Source organism: Toxotes jaculatrix, chromosome 23, assembly GCF_017976425.1.
Source record: "Toxotes jaculatrix isolate fToxJac2 chromosome 23, fToxJac2.pri, whole genome shotgun sequence".
In the NCBI taxonomy this organism is placed as follows: Eukaryota; Metazoa; Chordata; class Actinopteri; family Toxotidae; genus Toxotes; species Toxotes jaculatrix.
In genome coordinates, this window is record NC_054416.1 from 6,997,706 (window position 1) to 7,012,666 (window position 14,961).

At 40.4% G+C, this 14,961-nt stretch overlaps 1 protein-coding gene across 4 annotated transcripts in view; it reads left to right on the top strand.

The window, feature by feature from the left end:
• LOC121176975 (RNA-binding protein with multiple splicing-like) overlaps positions 1-14,961 on the top strand; it is a 34,590-nt gene that overhangs the window by 8,561 nt on the left and 11,068 nt on the right. For 2 of the 4 annotated variants that reach the window (XM_041031144.1, XM_041031143.1), the window contains exons 2-6: positions 5,535-5,612; positions 6,357-6,395; positions 8,644-8,706; positions 11,899-12,049; positions 13,327-13,454. In XM_041031144.1, the coding sequence (XP_040887078.1) occupies positions 5,535-5,612; positions 6,357-6,395; positions 8,644-8,706; positions 11,899-12,049; positions 13,327-13,454 (459 nt within the window). The remainder of the gene's footprint in view (positions 1-5,534; positions 5,613-6,356; positions 6,396-8,643; positions 8,707-11,898; positions 12,050-13,326; positions 13,455-14,961) is intronic. The other 2 variants (XM_041031145.1, XM_041031146.1) reach the window with 1 other exon arrangement.

A 14,961-nucleotide genomic window follows, 5' to 3' on the forward strand; every position in this document is an offset into this window, starting at 1 on the left:
ACTTGTGTGTGGATTTGAAAGCAACCAGTGTGGGTGTGCAAGGAGCGATTTCTTCTGAGCTTTTCTGATTTCATATGCATATAATTGCAGCATTGTTGCATGCGCTCACACGCCACAACAGTTTGGCTACTGTACCCTCCCTTTCTGAGCTTCAAGGTTAGAGCTGTGTCCTGCCACATCTGGCTTGAAGGACCTGTATCTATTAACTTGGCCGTTGAACACACACACATAGACACGCAGGGAGGGAGAAAGAAACACATAGTAATCATCTCACATTGCACCAAGGTCGTGTCCCTCATTTCAGCCAGAGTGAACTTCAAAAACAGCACTCAATTAAAGTCAGAGCAAATATCTGAGAAAGTCACACAGTGCGGCAGATTATTTCAAGGCTTTTCAGTTACAATAGGTGTAACAAATTTTACAAGTCTGCAACGCAAGCTGAATAGAAATGACACATGAATAAGTTGGTAGGTCATTTAATTAGACAAATCGAGTCGCCTCATAATGTCTGACAAATTGCCAGTCTACACTGGAGGAAAGTTTAAATATTTTAATGCAAGTTTTGTTAATTAGAGCTTCACATTGGCAGTGGAATGGCTGTTTGGTGGCAGGCTGGTCTCTTTGTTTCAGGGCCTAAGTAAGATGTTTCCTTTACATGACATTTCATTAATAAAGCCTCAAAAACATCATCCTCTGGCTGGTATTTTTAATGCCAGAGATTTTAGCTCAATGCTAAATTTATCATCTTTTGTTATTTTTCTCCTTCATCTGGCTCGGTTGAAGGATAATTTTGGTCTATTACAACTTGGATTTTCTTTTTTTTTTAGGTTTTGATGGGTAGAAATAACAAAGTTAATTGGTAAGATCTCTGAACACATCAACATCATTAAATGAGTCTGACAGAGCAAGAAACACGAGCGGTCAGATGATCAGACAAGTTTGAAACAAACTTTCAGGTCAGTCAGACTTATCCGGAGGGGAAAACAAAGCTAAACAGTAAAAATTATTACCTGCATTGTCCATTGTAAACATCCAAAGCCGACTTCCTGGTTCAGACTTGCAGTACTTGTCATTGAGGGATTATTGCACATAATGGTGTACGTGCTGTTGGTTGTATTTTTAGTTCCAGCTTTTCTATTATGAAGGTTTTCTGCTTTTCTCAGTTGTATGACAGTAAACTGAATAATTTTGGGTTTATGATGTTTATGATGAGCATATTTTCACTGTTTATAGTTTACGTTATCTCATCAGATAGAAACAATAACCAAACCTACCAAAATAAGATCCAAGTTGTGATCGTTATCCTTTAAGATAACACCTTAATTTAGCTGTTGAGTACTGTTGTGAGCACAGTTCTCCCGCCCCTCCTTATCAATAGAGTATCAATAGGGTGATGACCTCATCCGGGGCTTGTGGAGTCAAGGATCTCTGATTAGAGGTGCATTGATCCCCTGGGACTTGCTGCAGAAGTGGCCTTAATAGGATCTGATGTTTTTGGCCCGGGGCTCCGCACTCTGCTGTGCTCGGCTAAGGCGTTGCCAGGGAACTGCACTGGTACGCCGGCTGTGAAGTACTCAGCTGGCTTGTGGTAGGTAGGGACTGCTGTTTTTGATTGAAGCCTGCATGCATGTTGGTGTGTGAGCACGCCATAAATGGTCAATGATTCAAAGGGCCCGTAGCAGGCAACTCAGCACTATGGAAATGTAGGTATGTGACTCACGAGGAACCAATAAAACAGTGTCTCTAAAACGTAATAAAACAGTGGCAGAGGGTTTATCTTTGCTTTTTACGAATCTGCAGAATCTGCTCAACCCCTGGCTCGACCTTTGGTTTACTTTACTACATCATGAAATCCTGATGTCTCACTTTACCTGGTGGCAGCACACTTATAACTCTCTGCCTTTAGGAGCTAGTCTTAGAGCATAAACATAAATAAAGACTGATACTGTAATCAACAGCAGATGTCTGCAGGAGAGAGCTGTTGACACATTTGCCTGTGAATCATACCGTATACAGCATGTGCAGTCAGCTCCGCACCGGACACACGGCGAAACGATCATATATCACAACAGCTGACGTCAGGAAGTCTCAGGAATGAGGTCCCGACAAAGCCAAGAATGTCCCATTGTTCTGAGTGCGTAGAGTACTCATTGTTGTGTGTGTTTGTCTGAACTTTTTGCTGCATATACAACTCTCAAGTGTCTGTTAGGCTCATGACTGAAGATAAGGGCTAAATCAAAGATGTGATTTTAGATGGCTTGGCAGGGGAGGGATAGATGACTAAGATTTTCTTAATATGTGCACCTACCACCCGTTTAGGTAGTGTTGGGGAAAATGTTAAGGATCAAGTTTCAGCAGACATGATTCAATCTAGAAATACACCAATATTATTACGATTATAATCTCATATGAAAAGTCAGAACCAGAACATTTTCTTTGTAGTGTTTCCAGTGTTCAGTTTCGACTTGCATCCACATAAAGTGAAGCAACAAGACTTAAGGGTGAAATATAAATCTGTCACCTAAACAGCAGCAGATCTCTTTCCTCTGTTGTTTTTGGCATGTGCAGCTTCAGCAAGAGTCCTGTCTATGTTAAACTAAAACAGTAAAAACAAAAATGAAAAGAAAACCAATCCCTGATAGAAATTTCAAACCTAAAGCCTTGGTGCCTGTCTTGTGACTTGTCTGTTTACTCCACAGATACCTTTTTGGATTTACAGATTCAGCAATACTTGTTTTTTTTTTTTTTCCATCACTACACTATTACTTTTATCAGCCTCAGCAGTCTGTCAGTGACTGGCCTTGCTTGTGTCTGATTGATGCCACCCTGTTCTGACTCTTTGTTCCCATGTAACTCCATATAAGGAGGCCCTCAATAGAGTTTATTTAAACAGACCTGCTAGAGACAGAAACCAGCGATGGCCCTGCAGGATTCAGCTCGGCTCAGATAAGATAAGATAAGATAAGAGTGAAGGTGAGAAAGTGGCCGAGGTGAGATTTTTTTTGGCTGGATGGTCCGTTTGGCTCTCACCACCTATTGCTCCCCCAGTTGCTAAGCTCCTTTGTTTGTGTGTTACTCTGCCTTTGGCATCAGTGGTGTGTATCAGGTTACATGTGGGAATGAGGTGTAGTGTTAGTTCAGCAGTTCCTTTGTCCCCCGAGTTGTGAATCTACTATCTAATGAATCTGGGAGCTCTGAATCTAGTCTGTGTAACTGCATACTTACGGTTTTATTCTAAATTCCACCTTAAATAGAATCGAATTATTGATTAAATAATTAAATTAAACTTCCAAATCCACTATCACAGTGTGGATGTGGGTGTGTGGGGTGGAGCTGTTGGAAGCAGGTTTGATGCACGCAGTGTATTGTTTGATTTTGATGTCTCCTGTGCTCTAAAGCAATTATTTTCCTGCACCAAGCCAACTTTAATTATCTTATAATTCCACGTAGGAGGTGTGATTAGTGCCCATATAGAAAATACAATTGTCTAAACAATTTATAATTTATCTTTCATTTCATGTCTTCCCCGGTTATCTTAGTGCCACTGTACTGGAAAATGGGAGGATTTAAAAAAAAAAAAGAAAATCATTGTTTTGTAAAGCTTTAGAGAGGTTAAATGCAAAAATAAAGCTCTTGTGTTAATAGGAGACACATGTTGTAGTTTATAGTTAGAAATACCTGTGTTAACAACTCTTTCCTGGACTGGCCCTTTATTAAGGACAGACACATCTACAATTACACGTAACAAATAGAATTTTCCTGTTTCTTTGCCTCCAAAATGTAACCAGATCTGCATTCATAAGCTGTGACAGGACGTCTCAGCACCTGTGTCTTGTAGTGCTGCTATGTCTGTGTTTACCAAATGTCGATGTGGGTGCTAAGGTGTCTGCATATGCTGAAATAAGTACACACAATGCTTTTTAGACATCATATGCCAGCCAGGTTGCCAATTGTGTAATTTAAGGAGTGACTCTGCAAAAAATAAGAGAGGTGACAGTTTTCGCCTATTTCCTCGGTTAAAGTGTCAGTGTGCCATGAAAGTACCTGCAGTATTGTAATCCCATAGCCATTTCAAGCAAGAAAACCCGGTTTCTGTTTTCAGTCAGAAAATAACTTTTTGTCTCATGCCATTATCAGGTTCTTGAAGAAATAGGAACTGGAATTTTGGGGAACACTTTTAGGAGCTAAGCAGCTGCTGGATTCTTATTTATTGGACAGATATGGGAGCTGTATCAATCTTCAAGTGTAGTTCACAGCAATAAATCAAATAAGCATAAATCAAACCGTGAAAAAACAGTCGTGACTAGCTATGCTGCTAGTCTGTGCTAATAAAATAGTGTCCATCAGTTATTTGACAGCTACATTTAATAAAATTATGGATTTACTTTTGTTTTTTTCTTCAAATATTAGGACTCTGTTGGGTCAATTTTACCTTATCTGCAGTATCTTTGGTTTCTGTCTTAAATCATCAGTTTTTTTTTTTCCCAGTTCTTTAAAAAAAAAAAAAAAAAAAAAAAATCTGTATTAGTACCTCTGCTGTTCTAATCGACAGTTGTTTTTGACATTTAAGTGGCAGGTCTTAAGAAAGAAACATGTTGTCTTAAGAAATATGTTGCTCAACCTCACTCTTTAAGTTTTTGTAGTGTATTTTGTAGCACATTCTCTGGCACATTCTCCCCATAGATCCCAAAGCAGTATTTCAAGTTTATCCCTCCTCTCAGCACATAAGATGAGTTCACCCTCACCCACCCACTCTCAGCTGTCTTGTATCTGCTACTCAGCAATGTCATCTACCTTTTTTTCATCTTCACGTTTTTTTTTCATCTCTCAGGGTTGATGCTGAGGTTGTAGGCTTCGTATGCAGTTTAAAATGTTGGCCTAAGAAAGTGTTTTCAAAATAGAAGTAAACTGAGAATTGCTCACTAAAAAAAAAAAAAAAAACCCACCTAAGATTTTATTTTGAGAAACCTAAACTTTACCTGCAGTAGACCTCACACTACATTCATTTTACTCCTCTGTCAACAAGCATAACATAATAACCACTTCTTTGCTTGAAGGCACATTTGGAGTTACTCTCTTGTTGCCTGCCCCCCCCCCATCTTGTCTGACTCGTTATGGACCACAACAGTTGCATTTTCCTTTAGTCCTCCTTAGCTAACATACACATGGTAATTCCCCAGCAATTCCAGCTCAAGTTGCAAGTTGAAAAGTTCAAATGTAAAACAGAGGCTAGAGCTGTGAGGGAGGATTGCCATAAAACACAGCAGGCCGTAGATTACACAGGAGAACACAATACACTTAGTGTAGAAAGGTATGATAGGGTGTGTGTGTGTGTTTGCTGAGCTGAAATACATCCCTATCAGTATCTGAAGAGTCTGTCTTTTTACTGAAAAGCCAACCCGGGGAACTATTTAGCTCATGTTCACTGTCCTTTTCCTCATAATCTCATCTTTTACTGTCAGGTATGCAAGGTAGCTATTTATAACCACTGGAGGTTAATGAAAAATACATGATCTCTTTCTTGTCTTCCTCAGGTCCGAACGCTATTTGTCAGTGGGCTACCACTGGATATTAAGCCGCGGGAGCTCTATCTCCTGTTCAGACCATTTAAGGTATGTTTGTATGTTTTAAATGGATGGGCTGCAGCTATTCTTAGCAGCTTTCTTTCCAGCAGTCAATGGGACCTCCATTAATGGTGATGAAATAAACGGCAATGGAAACACTCCCGTGAGGTTCAAGTGTCTGTGTTCCTAAAGCCGAGGTTCAATCACATCTTGATCCATGAGGAGCTTGAGTGTGTGTGTGTCTCATGGAAAAACAGCTCGCTGCCTGTGATACAAAAACAAAGCGATTTGCTTCACTTCAGAAACTTCACTTTGTCACAGCACATAGAGTCCTAGAGTTCAGGTGAGCGCATGTATGTATTTGAAGGCTTTTTGGAGCCAAAATAATTGAATAATGCCCTTTAATGGAGCAGCAACAGCACAGTTAAAGTGAATAATGGGACAATTGCTATGCATCTAATCCCTCACTTAGATAATGCTCATGGTATGTACTCTGGTTTATATCGTGAGTGTTGAAAGCAGTGAATCTCGATTAATCAGGTAAGACGTAACAATCCAGTCCATATGGTCTTCATAAGACCATATGGTCCATGAAACAGCCCAGCTTAGTCAGTTGTGACTCTGCAATGCAAAAATATAGAACTTAGTTATTATTATGCAATATTTTGGCACAAGAATTACGTTTTGCAACCTTTTGCTCACTAGAATCAATAAACTACATCAAATTCTAACTTTTGTCTTTGTTAACAGGAACTTTTCTGACAGCTCTAACATATTCTGTCTTTGTTCCAGGGCTATGAAGGTTCCTTGATAAAGCTCACTTCTAAACAGGTATGCTACAAGACACACTGAGCGCTGTGTTTCCATACAAAGAAACTAATGAATGAAGCCATCAGTCAGTCTCTCGTCATGCTGTTACTGTTTGCATTATGCAATCACTAGCTCATCAACACCTTTAATTTTTTTGTCTTTCTTTTGTCCTGTTTTTTTCCCCTCTTGCTGTTATCGGCTTCTTGACTATGATGGATTAACACTCTTTGTCAGGAAGTACCTGGAATAGGAAAAAAAAAGTTTACTCGGGAGAGGGAAGGGGAAAAAGTGTTGCACCAACTTGCCTTTGGCAGTCAGATAGTATGCTTGTAGTCGCAGACAGTCAACTCCAGTGGGATGTGCGGGGATGGGAAGGGAGACGGGAAAGAATTTTGAGGTGTCAAAGCGAACGTTTTGACAAGAGCAGTACTGACGGTTGAGTTTTGCCTCCAGGGGCGCAGGACTGAAAATGAGCTCAGCTGGCAGGTGTCCACATCCAGAGTTAAGCAATTTAGCTTCATGTCAGTGTACTTATTACCACATTACACTGTTTCCCATAAAGACATGACATGCTCATTAGAAGGGTTTAGGGCAATTTGGATTGAATGTGCTGAGTATAATGCCTCTAAAACTAAGAACTAATAGTGAAATTTCTTCAGGACGAGTAAAATCCTGGTGTATGGTTTCAGATTTTCCCTTTGTTGTTAAATTTTTGTTAAATCATTTATTAGCTTTTGTGTGAAAGCCTTGTTTGTTTGCTTGTTTTTTTTTTAATCCTGAACATCCTTGTGTTGTGTCTTGGATCACAACTAACAAGTACCAGGTGTTAGCACTGGGTGTTAGGTAACCCTCCTAAATAATTACCAAAACATTTGCTGATTAATTTAATGTTGATTAAATAATCGATTGATTGGCCGAATGTGAAAAGGAAAAGAGGAAACACTGGCCTTCACTTAACCTGCAGTATTTTACATTTCATAATCTAGAATATGTGGTTTGTGCAGGTTTTGCTCTTTTTGTTTTGTCTGTTTAATGAATAAGTGAGACACTCAGCAGCTCTCTGTGCACTTTGGCCACCTCACCTCATAGTTTCTGCATGGCAGATGTCAGCTGATGCTTATGTTCAGTCAGTCAGGTCTCAGCTTTTTTTTTTTTTTTTTTGTTGGAGCGACACTCCTCCTGACTAATGGCAATGACAATGGCGACGTAAATCAATCGATCTCCCTCTCCCTTCCAGTCAGAGAACACACAGCCATCTCCATATATAGCAAGAGCCAGATCTCAGACCCTTTCTATTTATATTCCTGTTACGCTTCCTTCTCCTGACGTCTTCACTTAGTCTTTCTTTTTTTTTGAGTTTCTTCTTTTTTTCTCCTCCTCCTCCTCCTCTACACTCGACTTGTTCAAAATTCCCATAACCCTATCCTGCTTTTCCAGATCACACACAGCAGTGCAACCTCATGGGAGCAACATGTTTAGAGATTTGGTTTTCTCCTCACCCCCACCTCCTCCTAACATCCCCATCCACACACAAACAGACATTGCAAAAATGTGTATTCTTTGTTCATATCTGCAGCAGTGGTTAGAAATCTGACAACCAAACCTACCTCCTTGTCTTTTTATTTTTTTGCTTTTCCCTCTCACTCACTCACCTTTACTAGTGCGGGTGCCAGCTCCAAAGTGATGCCACCAGAATATAAAACAAGCCCCACTGAAGTAGATGTGAACACGAATATATTGCATGATTTTCCACTGACAGGCCTGTTCGAGGAGGTCTTAGAAACTATTTCTACCTCTCGCCTCGCTTTCTTTCATTTTCATTCTCACCTTTAACCTCTAAATTCTGATTCTCAAGACCTCCATTTGTCTTCTTTTTTCTCTGTCTATCTCTTCTCCTTTCTATCCTTTCTAGCCCCCCCCCCCCCCCCCCCCCCCCAACTGCCTGTCTTAAACTCACTCACACGCACTTTCTCCCTCTCACATTGCCCGTATTTGGGCATAGGGGAGCTGAATGATGAACTCTCCTTGTACAAAGTAAGCGTCCAGCCTCTATTTCTCTCTCCCTCTTTCTCTCCATGTCACCACGACTTTATAAACAGGGCAAAGAGAGAGAGAAAGACAGAGAAGGAGGGGGGTGGGTATGATAAGAACTAAAAAAAAAATATATAAAAAAGAACAACATGTCTATGTCACTCAGACAGAAATGCAGACTCAGTTTTCTGCCTTAAACCATGTTTCTTTCTTTTGTTCTGTCTTCTTGTCTCCCCAGCCAGTGGGGTTTGTCAGCTTTGACAGTCGATCAGAGGCGGAGGCTGCTAAGAATGCCTTGAACGTAAGTGTCATGCCCTCTCCGTGCTCCTCTCAAGCACCAACTCAGCGCCAGTATATCTTGTGATGACTTGGAATCGGATCTTTCTGCCGTCTGTGCGAATGCATTTTATATCAGGGGAATCCAGACATTCCTACATTACATTCACATCCAAAAAGCCAGAAATGGTAGCAAAGACAAACATATCGTGGCTGCTCTAAATACTGTATGTCTGAGCATTTCTGTTTAAAGCATTTTTCTTAAAGGTTTGCCATGGATTCTGCAAGGTCAGGAGGAAAATTAGCACTTCTTCCACATATAAATAGAAGATATTGATCTAGGATTTAATTTTAATCTCACTTATTTCAGAATGGAGCTCAGCAGAAAGCCTTGATGAGGCAGATTCAAATATAAAACAGAGCCCATCCTCACAGGGTTTTATTCGGCTCTCTTGAAACGAAGTATAGATAGACTGTAATGAACACCAGCTCTCACACAGCTTTATTTTCCCAGTGTCTTTTTTAACGCGTCTAGATATACACCACCTCTTCTATTGCATCTTGAGTTTTTGTTGATCCCTTTGTCACAGAAAAAGATCAGTTTTATCATCCTCCTAAAGTGGGACCATGACAGCGCAAGCAGAAGCTGTCAACTTTCAGATGTCGAGATATTGGTGTGCATCAAACGCAGAGCAGAGAGTTGAAGAAAGGATAAAAATTATCATCTTATTATGAGCCAACAATAGACTGTTTCCATAGAATCACTCAGTAGGGCTGAGAATTCAACAGTGCTCTTGTTTTTCGGGGAAAGCTACGTCCCAGGGGTCATATGGAGATAAGCCAGAATTTGCAAACATCTATCTGCATATTGAAATGTGAAGAAGACAGAGAAACTGTTGGAAAGAGGGGATTTGTTTGCTGTTATGATAGTTCTGTTATATTCCACCTAAACTATGAACAGATATAGCCTCTAAAAGAACACTTGATTCTCGCTGTAGCACCATTACAACAGTTCTAATCATCACCAAAACAATACATGCAGAAGTGCAAAGGGAGTGCTAAGAAGCTAAAAAAAATAAAATAATTTCAAGGTAAAGATTCAGCACAGTTCAAACTGAGATGTGCACAGGCCTCATTATATCCATGTACCTTATTATACCTCTGCAGCCTCGACTGGCAGAAGCTGTGAGTGCACTGAGCCAAGGCAATCCTAGTTAATTCCCTCTCCTTCATGAGAAGAGTCATCCCTCGCTTGTTTCAGCTCAGCTTTGCCTGAGCCTGCAGGGATGAGCCGAGAAGCCCATCCTCACAGCTTCTCACTCTTTTGCCGCAGAGAACTTTACTCTTGACTGCTTTTCTCCTCCATTGATCTGACCTTCATGTTTTTTTCTGCTGGTCTTTCGCAGACAATCAAAATAGGTGGATTAGAGGGTGTTTATAGTCGCCGGTTAAATTCTTCCTTGCCTTGTTGCTTCCAAGCTAACCAAACAAATGGCAGCTTTGTTTTTGGATGAAGAAGACCTTTGTCTATGTCACATTCCGTATTTTCCCTCAGACGAAAGTAATTGAGAAGAAAAATGATTTGGATTAGTGCACATGTGGAGTTACTTGATGTAGATCGGAGAGAAAAACGACCTTTACTTGGCTTGTCGTGAGCAGTGGTATGTCAGAAGGCTTTTAGCGTTGGCATCTCGAGAACTTACCAGAATGTTTGGCTCACTTAAAGCAGTGATGCTTTCTGTGTGTTGGGGTGAATGGGGGGGATTTGGTGTCATGATATTAATTTACAGTTACCGAGTTCAACGGGGAGCATAGCAAGGTCCTTGTGGCTTGCCTGCCTGTGGTATAAATGACATCATGCGCCAGCCAGGTTTGTGTCATCAGGTTGTGATTTTCGGTTGCGGGTATCACCCGTCATCACATGCACTGAACCAGAATAACACTGTAATCCACAGTGAGGCGTTTACAGCGAGCTTCAAAGTCTAAGCAACTCAAAATGTCCTCTCGCCGCCAAGATATCGGCAGTAAATTCTGTTGTGAAATGGTGAAAGATGAAAAGTATACAAAGTGACAATTCCAGATATCAGCCAGGTCCCATCGGACGTCTGAACAACGCACAACAAGGCTGAGAATGCAAAACTGGAAGATGTGCATGATAACTAACTCCTTAACAGTCTAAAATTAGTCTGCTTCAACACTACTTCAAGCTACAAGACAGCAGATCTGTCAATGGCTCTCTGTTATTTATAACATCACTACATCAGTGGTGTACAAAATCATTTACCCGTTTCAGGTATGGTTGCTAAAGTCTTACTGACGTAATGTGTAACATCATTAAGAGTAATTTTGTGGTGAACTCTAATCTCACTAAACAAAGACACCTCCCAAGATTTTGACTTTTAGCAAACTTCCAGGAAGACGAGGAACATGTAAGAACTCTATAAACAACTTGTCTTCATTCATCGTATTTGGCACGGACATGACAAATATGTTGTAACTGTTTGGAAGAATTGAGTAATACCATAATACTCAAATTTAATCTGCATTAAAAAAAAAAAACAATTGATAAAATCTTAAAATACATGAACTGGAATGCCCCATGTTAAAAAAATGCATTAACATGGATATCTGCAAATTAAGTTTTAGGTTTTTTTTTTATTTGAAGGAGCCACACTTATTTCTTGGCTCTCCACTATGGATGTTACACAGATGATGAAACTGTGTATTTGAGGTGAGGTGAGGTTCACAGAAATTCAAGAGAGCTTAACGAAGCCATCACATGCCCTAACCACACTGTTCTGTCCGTGACCAAGCCTTGCACAGAGCTACAAACTGGCAGGGCTTGTTTCCGAAGTTCATTTTCGGGAGAGACGGGGTTAATTGACTCGCTGTTGGAGCACATCAAAGGTTCTTCTCAACAGAAATGAAGGGTGTCACAGTATTTAGAGCCATTTGCCACACTAAACTAAAAAAAAAATCACGATTTCTCAGATACAGAGTTGAAATGGTCAATAACACACCTTTACTTTAAACAGTCTGATTGCATCTCAGAACCAAAACACGTATTTACCATTTCAGCCTTTGTGAAAACACATAAAATTTTACTATTTTTTGACTTTTGAAATTTTCAGAATATTGTGTTTTATGTGAAGAGCACATAGAAAAGCTTTCCATGAAACAATATTTTTTGCTGACACATCTTTCCATTTGATCTCAGGGGGTCAGGTTTGATCCAGAAATCCCCCAGACCCTGCGGCTGGAGTTCGCCAAGGCCAACACCAAGATGGCCAAGAACAAGCTGGTTGGCACTCCCAACCCTCCTCCCTCCCAGCAGAGCCCCGGGCCACAGTTCATCAGCAGAGACCCATGTGAGTACTCCGTCTGTCCCTGAGCTCGTCTTACTTTTTGTTTGTCTGTGCTGCTGCGTCCTTTGCCCATTAGTTTCTCTTGTTTTAGGTGACTGCACAGCTGTTTCCTTTTAGGATTTTCTTTTTTTATCATTAATAGAAGAGTGTTTTTGCTTCAGCTGTATACATGAATAATGGAGACTGATTTGGCTGCTACTCACTGAAAAGTTTTTTTTTCTTTTAACTGTGTTGTGTGTTTGCTCCTCAGTGAAACATTGTCATGTTGTGCTTTCAGGATATTTTTCGTAGTAATCGGGTACGAAAATGGTTCTTTGAAATCAGACTCTGTGCACCTTTGGCGTAGTGGGTTAACTTTACTAGAGCTCTCCCCCTTTTTTCATTTAGTTAAATATTTTTCTAAGGGTTAAGGATTCTGCAAGAATCAGCCATTGATAGTTGAACATAGGCCAGCTGTGGTTGTACATTCTTCCTGAATGACCAAACTGCTCTTATCTTGGATCTTTTTTTTTTTTTTTGCCAGAGAAAGGGTGTGTACATGAGGCCCCAGTGGAAAATGGAAGGAAACGATTAATGAAACCATGACGTAATCACCAGGAGAGAAATTGCTGTCATTTCCCGATAAGAGATGTTTAAATCAGCCATTTTTTCTGATCATGCTTTGATAAACAGTTACCAGGATGAGAGCACAGGGAAAATGCTCCTTTAAATTATACAGCTATCTGATGTGTCTCCAATGAGTTGCTGTTTTTTTTTTTTTTTTTCTGATTCTGCGTTTTTAAGTGTTCACACACTCTGTGCCACGCTGCACTGTCACCTCTCTCTTCACTCATGCACTATGCTCCTTTTTTCCACAGTCACTTCACACACGACTCAGTGAGCAAATCATCATATCTGAGATGGTTTCCTCTCATCCCCTCCTGAAATAAGTCAGCTACACTGATATTATGCTTTTGTGGTTTCCATTTTTGGAAATGGCAAAAAAAAAAAAAAAATTACATCATCCTCCAAACTTCATAAAATAATCTCTGTTATTAAAATGACTACATTCTCACGCTAAGCTGTGATCTGACATTCATTTTTTGGAGGAGGGGTTTATTTACCCATAAGCTGATTTAAACAAATCAAATGAGAGGAAGCTACTTCAGATAATTGATACTCACCTGTAGTTCACCTCCACGACCATCACCACTGCCACCACCTCCACCCTGTCTCTCTAGCCACCCACCCATCCACTGGCCGCTCTCCTCACTCCACTCCTCCTCTTCTTCTTTCCACAGATGAGCTCACAGTGCCTGCTCTATATCCCAGCAGCCCAGACGTGTGGGCCTCATACCCGCTGTACCCGGCGGAGCTGTCGCCGGCCCTCCCACCCGCTTTCACCTACCCCTCCTCGCTCCACGCTCAGGTAACCTGAAAACCCACCCTTTCCTCCCTCACTACCGCCACCACCACCGCCCCCCTCACCTCCTCCTGAGCCCACTGTACAAACAGCTGCCGCCGTCAGCCCTGGAATCATTTGTCTGTTCCATCCACAGATGCACCTCAAAGCACACACCACACAGTCACTGTCCTGTGCAAATTAATAAAAGAACAGAGTGGCTGCAAAACGGTTAAATCAAGTATCTACTGGATAAACTTGAAATGTTTTTTCAGGGAAATTTTCTATTTCTGGGAAGCTCAAGGGGGGCTTTTAAATGTCTCTGCACACAGTAATGTTGAATGGTGATCCTAGCTTAATTCATTGAGAACAATGGGAACAGGTTGGAGCTCTTTCAAAAGTAGCTAAGTACATATTTTTTTTTATAGTTTTAACAAGTACAAAAATATAAAAACAATCACATTATAACTTCAAACTACCATTTCGAAAATACTGGTCAGTCATGTTCATCTGTGTTGAACACGGCTGACCAGTACGCACCATAAAAGCAGGAAATGAATCATGAATTTGACATAATTGAATTTGTTTATTGATAGTGAAATTAGTGACTTTATAAATATTTAATGTCCAGAGTGTAGTCCATTCTTGCAGATGTGTAATGCTGTTTTACCCCTCTCTTGAGAGGAGCTGCTACTTGATCCCATTAACTTCCAGGAATCGAACTAAACTAAACTAATCTCGCTGTTCACCAAACCCTTAAACTGCATGTGCAGATATAAGGAAGGCGTCCATGAGTTTGAATGACTTATAAGACCTGTAAGTAGGAAGATTCCCTGGATAAATAACTATCCTGTAGATTCCAAATGGTCCATGTTCAAATAGGAGAAGTTCATTGGCAGTTTTTGTTGATTGCAACCAATCACTAGTTTTCCTGACTCTGAGAAAATAAATAAAAATTGCTCCCGCTTCAATCTTGAAATCCTGAAAACTACAAATATATGATCGATAAAATCATTTAAAGTTTTCTGGGTCTTAAAAATCTAGTTGTTTGACAACAGAATGAAAGCACCTAGTTGACTGAGACGCTCAGCATATTTTCATAGTGATAAGATTTCGAGATCAAGAAAGGCTTGAGATGAAAAATTCTGTCTAATATCACATACCACAGCTTACAGTTTTCATGAATCAGTAACGGCTCGTATCATGTCACTTTATTTATCACAACTACTCACACACACACTCACACACACACACGCTCCTGAAATCTTCACCTCTGTAAAAGGTTTGCATCATCATTTGATCATCACCTACTTCATTAATTAAATCCCTCTTTTTCCACCAACCATGATCCAGTTTATCGAGGTCTTCTAATCTGCACAGCTCCACTGTGAGTTCACATAAGAATTCCTTATTGATCTCTTGAAATTCTTCTCATGAAGCCTGTTTGGTGCGACCTGACCCTGATAAAATCTCAGCATTAGATATACTGTTTCTGAATTTTTGTTTGCTGGTTGGTTTTCACTCTTGCATTGAT